The sequence below is a fragment of the Diplotaxodon limnothrissa genome, linkage group LG18 (genome assembly GCF_057381915.1).
Source record: "Diplotaxodon limnothrissa isolate DT_005_m linkage group LG18, D_limnothrissa_male_GT1.1, whole genome shotgun sequence".
Lineage (NCBI taxonomy): Eukaryota > Metazoa > Chordata > Actinopteri > Cichliformes > Cichlidae > Diplotaxodon > Diplotaxodon limnothrissa.
Window position 1 is genome coordinate 43,236,911 of NC_140613.1, and position 6,808 is coordinate 43,243,718.

The 6,808-nt window shown below is 50.7% G+C and overlaps 1 protein-coding gene across 3 annotated transcripts in view; it reads left to right on the plus strand.

Annotated features, from left to right (window-relative positions):
• acot11a (acyl-CoA thioesterase 11a) overlaps positions 1 to 6,609 on the plus strand; it is a 14,630-nt gene extending 8,021 nt beyond the window's left edge. For all 3 annotated transcript variants that reach the window (XM_085377996.1, XM_085377997.1, XM_085377995.1), the window contains 10 exons: positions 1,072 to 1,133; positions 1,334 to 1,453; positions 1,543 to 1,681; positions 2,599 to 2,654; positions 2,767 to 2,833; positions 3,595 to 3,678; positions 3,751 to 3,884; positions 5,529 to 5,696; positions 5,770 to 5,896; positions 5,969 to 6,609. In XM_085377996.1, the coding sequence (XP_085234122.1) occupies positions 1,072 to 1,133; positions 1,334 to 1,453; positions 1,543 to 1,681; positions 2,599 to 2,654; positions 2,767 to 2,833; positions 3,595 to 3,678; positions 3,751 to 3,884; positions 5,529 to 5,696; positions 5,770 to 5,896; positions 5,969 to 6,097 (1,086 nt within the window). In that variant the 3' untranslated portion in view covers positions 6,098 to 6,609. The remainder of the gene's footprint in view (positions 1 to 1,071; positions 1,134 to 1,333; positions 1,454 to 1,542; positions 1,682 to 2,598; positions 2,655 to 2,766; positions 2,834 to 3,594; positions 3,679 to 3,750; positions 3,885 to 5,528; positions 5,697 to 5,769; positions 5,897 to 5,968) is intronic.
• Positions 6,610 to 6,808: the final 199 nt, after the last annotated feature.

A 6,808-nucleotide genomic window follows, 5' to 3' on the forward strand; every position in this document is an offset into this window, starting at 1 on the left:
GCCTGTCCCATTTGGTTCTTTAGCCAGATCTGTTGTCTGAAGACCAACAAGGAGACCCAATGGATTTACTTTACCAAGTGGATCATCACAGCTTTGCCGTATTGGTCCATTTGATCGACCTTTGTTGTTATTATTTATTTAATTTTATTTTCAATTGTTACAGACGGGACAGACATGACTGAGGGACAGGAAAGAAAAGAAAGGGGAGAGGGACAGTGAGAAAGGAAACTTAAAAAGAGAAAGAAGAGAAAAAAATCTCCTGGATCAGCTGTTGAGAGAAAAAAGAGAAAACAAGCAAAAAACAGAGCAACATACTAAACACAACAGCATCACATTAATCTAGCTAAGTGTAAACAGCAGTAAATACTAAATACTGAATGTTGTTGTGCAGCAAGCAGGACCGACAGCGCACAATGTGCTTTGAAGTAGCAGCCAAGAAAGGTGTAGTTTGTGTCTATGGACAGTGCACACCTGTGTGGATCAGCACGCTTGTATTCAAATGGTTTCCACATGTAATGGTCTGCTAGAGGATGCAGAGAGCCATAGCCCCGCCCCCCAGGGCATGAAGCAGGCATGGAGGAGATCCAGGCCCCAGACATCCAGAGGCCCCAGAGTGCGAGAGCCCAAGGAGGACCACCGGAGGGGCATCCGTGCCACCCTCATGGGAAGGGCTGAGGAGAGCCCCAGATGAGGGGTCACCCAGCAGCCACGGAGCAGAAGCTAGAGGGGGCTGCAGTGGCGTGCCCGCCGGCTCTGCTGGCAGCCAGCTGTGCCTGACTGAACCGAGCCCGAGGGCCCCCCACGCCCCGGAAGAGGCCTGACCGAGCAACAGGCGCCAGGCCCCGCCAAGTAGCCACCGGGACTGAGCTGCTACATACCTGAGCGCCCAGCCCCGGGCAGAGCGATTTCTGAAACAACACGAATGGCTGAACTTGTGTCTAAACATCTAACTTTGACCTGTGTGTATGGATCCTACACACACCCAGCTGTTTTACATGTGACTGTTCATCAGTGTGTGATGGTACCGCTGAGACTTCTGCCTGTCAGATCATTGCTGTGTTTGAATCCCAGGTGAATACATTTGGAGGGCAGATCATGGCCTGGATGGTGAACGTAGCTACAATCGCTGCCAGGTACAGTCACAAACACGTCCTTCCTTCATATTTTTACCTAAAAATAGGATGCACCATTGTGACCTTTGACCTCCACATTCTGATCAGTGTAGTTCAGCCCTCGTGGCAGATTAAAGGATCTGTCCAGCTGTGTGAGTAACCTGAACACGGCGAGCACGTGGGAGGTCGTGGCCTATTGTCTCTGTGCTCTCTGCTTGCAGCCGTCTGTCTCAGGCTCATCCCACCCTTCGAGCCATCGACATGTTCACCTTCAGAGGACCTTCTCAGGTTGGAGACAGATTGCTGCTGAAGGCGATAGTGAACAACGCCTTCAGAAACAGGTATCCCAGAACGCTGGCAGAGACGCAGCACTGCAGCTGTGCAGCAGACAGAACCACTGGTTGCATACTGACACGTGTCCTTACTGCAGCATGGAGGTGGGCGTGCGCGCGGAGGCCTACCATGAGGAGGGGCCTAACCGACACATAAACTCCGCCTTCATGACCTTTGAGGTGCTCGATGATGGCGGGAAGCCACGCACATTACCACGGATACGACCTGAACCCCTGGTGAGTTAAACTAACGCTCACAAACGGCTCGTTAGCGTGCTGCATCCATAAAGTGTCTGGATGTGACGCGGCTGTCTGTGATTGGCTAATACTGACTGAAAGACATGAAATCTGCTTCAGAATTTGTGGTATGAAACCGCTCTCTGATTGGCTAACAAGGTGTCAGCTATGAACGTTTCACAGCCAGACTCCTGATAACAGCTGATCTTCACCCAAGGTGAGCTCAGAGGCAGCGGTGGGTGACATCAGTGTAGCTGGGTCCGCCTTTTGCACCGCCCGTGGTGCTGATGGATGGATGACTGCGCAGCAGGAAACATGGCCTCTGCGTGCGTTTTCCTTCCTTTGTTTCTGGTGGAAGCGTCACAGCGTCCGTGGCTCACAGGCCTGAGCACGTCCACATGCCCCGTCACTGTGAACGCTGTTATTATGAACTCCATTCAAATGTTGAAATCATGTAAATACAGCATTACTATGATTGTTCCACATTATACACCTGCAGGAAAGCTCGGTCAGGGGAGTGTGTGCTGGTGGGGTTAAAGTGTGGAGCAGTAGATTGACAGGATAATGTTGGTGTCAGCTTCATTCACGCTTCATCTGTGGTGAAGCAGCTTGTGGAGATCGTCCTGTAGGATAAAACACGAGTGTCATAAAGAAGGTGCAGAAACACTCGATTAACCATTAAGCCGTGACGGCTGAGCAGCGATCAGAGCTTCACATCATGTTATCAGTCATAAATCCGTCTGATGGAGCGGCCTCGCTGTAGTCGTGGGTCGTTATCAGCATGAACAAACACCGAGTAATAACACTCCACTCAGTTTGTGCCACAGATCGGTGTACTGGTCATAAACTGGTGCTGGGAATCTGCCCGCTGTGTTACACACTGGTGCCCTCTGCCTGTGTGTCCGTCTCATTTACAGGAAGGACAAAGGAGGTTTCAGGAGGCAACGGCCAGGAAAAAGATCAGGCTGGACAGGTACATGTCTCCAAACAGCCCCTAATGCACCGTCTCTGCAGCTACATCAGCGTTTGTTGTGCAGCTTTGTGCACAGTGCCATCATCCTGATGCAGCATTCCTCTGTGTTTAGGAAGTACATCATTTCCCGCACGCAGGGGGAGGTGCCTCTGTCTGTTCCCTGGGATCCCACCAACCAGGTGAGGAGAAGCTCCACGCCGTCACCTGTACTGCTCACGTTAGTCCTCGTGGACTCACGGGAGAGAAACTTTCTTTATATACATGTGTGTATTACTGTATTACAAATAAGACAACTTGGCACCTTGTTACTAGCAGCTTGTCACAAACACATCATTAGTTCTCATTTCTGCAGCTGAATCTACCGGACATACGGGACATAAAACAGTATTTTTGCACCAATAAGGTGATTTCCACAGCTGCTCGTCAGCTGATGATGATCCTGTCACAGCCTGTGCTTGAGCTGGACACAGTAAACCTTTAATAGTTTTCTCAGCTGAGTCTCTTCACCCACATCAGCGTCTCAGCTGTGTGTCGGTGCTGCGTCGTCACGACTTGTGGGACGTGATTTCTGTTTCTTTCTTAAAGGATGTTCAGTGATTTGTTCCACTGCAGTTTGTATGATCTGACCGAGCAGACCTCAGCGTGTTCATGTCGTCCCACTTAGCTCCAAACCTGAGCCACAGTCAGACTCCCGCCGTGCCTGCAGACTGATTTAGTCGACTGAACCTCTGACAGGCCGACGTGTCGCACCGCTGTGCTTCACCTTCACTGCAGATGAGAAATAGTGCTGCAGCAGTTTGTCTTCATTTTGCACCCTTAATACTTACACTGTTAGACGGCGCTGATTCATATATAATAAGTAGTATTTGAATGGCGGGAGGCGGCCTGCTAACGCTGAGCTCTGGAGATGAGTTTGTGGTTCCTGTGTTTGTGCTTCCAGGTGTATCTGAGCTTTAACAACGTCTCAGCTCTGAAGATGCTGGCAGCCAGAAGCAGCTGGCGCCTGAGCTGTGAGAAGGACCAGGTATGTGCGTCTCACTAATGAGCTGTTTGTTTGTGTGAGTCTGCCCATCGGTGCTTTATGTTGTGTTCACAGGTTCAGCTTTACACCCTGGAGCAGAAGTCCATGCTGAGTTTCAAGATTGAATGTGAGGTGGACGTTCCTGCTCACAGAGCCTTTGATTTACTCGCCGAGCTGAGCAACAGGCCGAGCTGGGACTCGCATTACAAGTAAGACTCTGGGACTCGTCTGTTTGCCCGTTGCTACGAGTCAAGTTCAGCGGTTTCTGTGCGCGGCCTGTTTCGACTCGCTGCCTCGGTATTGTTCTCCGATTCCAATGATGGACTTTTCTGAGGTTCAGGGTTAAAAATAAGCGACGTGTGGTTTAGGTTCATGCTGCTCACTTTGCACTGAGGCTGACATGTTAAGGTTAAAGTGACATTAGCTGTGAGGGCCTGTCTGTCTCTTTATTCTCACGTTTACATAAAAGGGGAACGGTGGCTCTCCCCCAGCCGAGCCAGCCTGCAGATGAAGCTCATCCTAGCTGCTTAGATTTGCAGCCTTACGCTTTGCATTGATCTCATGACCAGCAGGTGGTGGAAAGAACGTGGTGAGCAGCTCTTGAACCCAAACTCCCCTCGTCTGTGGAGGAGGCGGAGCTTTGTCTCCGATGCTGTCAACACCGTGGGCCTGTGCTGGTGGAGCAGACCACTGTGGGAAATCCCAGTTTTAAAACAATAACTGGATGTTGTGGATCGGTCACTGAGGTATCGCAGTGCTCAGCTTCCCCTGGAAAGTTATTTTTCACAGAGCTGAAAAGGAGGCGTTAACTCACTGTTGAGAAGATCTGGGCCCCCATTCCATCCTGGCTGTGGGACACCGGACCAGATCTTCACCCTCACAGGACGTCTGGAGAGAGGTTTAGAAGTGCTCTGTAGACTCGGACAACCAGGTACCAGGACGGCGTCTGTGGGGTGTATCGCAGCGGTCCATTTAGAAATGGAGTGAAAGCTGTGGCTGCTCCTCAGTAGGAGGACTCGAGGGTGTGTGACCGATCCTGTGTGTGATATTCACGAACAGGATCTCTAAGTGTAGCTGATGTGAGGAGGGCAGCTTCCTTGTTTTTGCAGATGATGCAGTCCTGTTGGCTTCATCACAGTCTGACCCTTAATAAGGACTGGATGGATGGTTCAGAGGCCGTGGTTCTCCGGTGGAACGTCGCGGCAGGAGTCTGCCCCAAGCGAGGGTTTTTAATACGTTGGATTGTAAGGTGGAGCACGAGCTGTTTATGCAGTGATGTGGAGTTTAGATTTACAACTCCATCTAATATGCTATCATTGCATCAGGCCGGGGAGTTTGCATGTTCCCCCCGTGTCCCTCTGGGTTCGCCCCGCGTCCCCCTGGGTTCCCCCCGCGTCTCCCTGGGTTCCCCCCGCGTCCCCCTGGGTTCCCCCTGCGTCCCCCCCGCGTCCCCCCTGGGTTCCCCCCTGTCCTCCAGCTTCCTCCACAGTCCAAGACATGCAGTTAGTGGGTTGGGTTAACTGGAAACTCTCGTGTTTAGCCCTGCGACCGACTGGCGACCTGTCCAGTGTGTACCCTGCCTCTAAGACGGCTAGGATAGGCTCCACCCCCTGCGACCCTGAGAAGGATAAGCAGCAGAGATGGGTGGAGATCTGGGTGATGTCATCACCAAGCCCTTTGTTATGTAGTTTTCCCCTTCAGTGTCCCTATGCACGAGCTCCACCCCTCAGCTGGTGAAGCACAGAAGCAGCTGTTTGCCTCTGCGTGGATACCTGTGGAGTGAACTGCAGCTTAGTCTTTAAACAGTGCTGCCAGTCCCCTTTTTAACAGTGTGTATGTGTTTCCTCAAACAGGAAGTGCGAGCTGATTCAGCTGGTCGACAACGATGACTTCATATATCGTGTGGTGACTCCATCGGTGCGTCATGGCGCGATGGGATCTCCCACTGCAGCCAATCAGGCAAAAGGGATTCTCCAGGACTTCATCCTGTTGGCCTCCAAAAGGAAGCCATGTGGCAGCGGGTCAGTAGAGCCAGATCCATCCACCTGTGTCCTGCAGGGTTTCCTGATGCGTTCCCTTTCTGTTTTCCTTCAGAGACCCGTATGTCATCGCCCTGCGCTCCGTGTCCCTGCCCACTCACCCTCCCACTGAAGGCTATAACAGAGGAGAGGTTCTGTGTGCTGGATTCACCATACTGGAGACCAAAGACAACAAGTCCCTGGTGAGAAAAGCAGCAGTCGTACATGTGCTCTTATCACAGCTGGCTGTTATTAGTATGTTGTCTTTCTTTCAGATCAGCTACTTTAACCAGGCGTCTCCGGAGGTCCTTCCCTACATCTCCACAGATATTGCCGGCCTGTCCTCCTCTTTCTACCACACCTTCTGCTCCTGCAGCCAGTACTTGACCAGGAACAGACTGTGACAGTGGCAGCAGCCTGTCCGAGGCTCTCCTCAGCACCAGACGCTACTGTGGGGACAGCCTGCTTGGTTTATGTGGCGGGAAGACTTTATGATCATTTCATGGATTGATACAAAGGTCAGCAGTAACAATCGACGTGTTAAGTGAGTAAAATCAGCCGCTGTGTCAGTGACTGAGCTGCTGTTCATGTTTGTAGGTTAAAGGTACATGACTGTAACAGCTGTACAGGTGTGGGCTTGTACTTAATGCAGGTTCATTTTAACACTATAACTGTTTGCTGCAGTTCAACATGACGTGCTGGTTTAAAACATGAATATTCACTTTTTCCACTGAACTACAATAAAGTGCTGTGTTGTATTTTTCCTTGTTTTAATCGAGTGATGGATGATTTTCTTTGTTGTAAACGTTCAAAAATCAGCATTAAAAGTACCAAGTGAGCCTCTGAGAGCACTGATGCCACCTGTGACACTTTAAAGACACATTTATGGATGCAAATAATGCAGTGCTGCAGTCAGTAAGAGAGGCGGGCTGCATGTGAAATGTTAGCTGCAGCAGGAGAGTGTTTCATACGTGTTCAGCTGCTGCTGAATCATGTTAGGTTTGTAGCATAAACCTATTCGCTGGAACGTTAAGACAATATAATTACACTGCTAAGCAAGACACAAATAGGCAAAGTTCTTCATGTTACTCGTGCACGGGAGAGAACCGGACAAC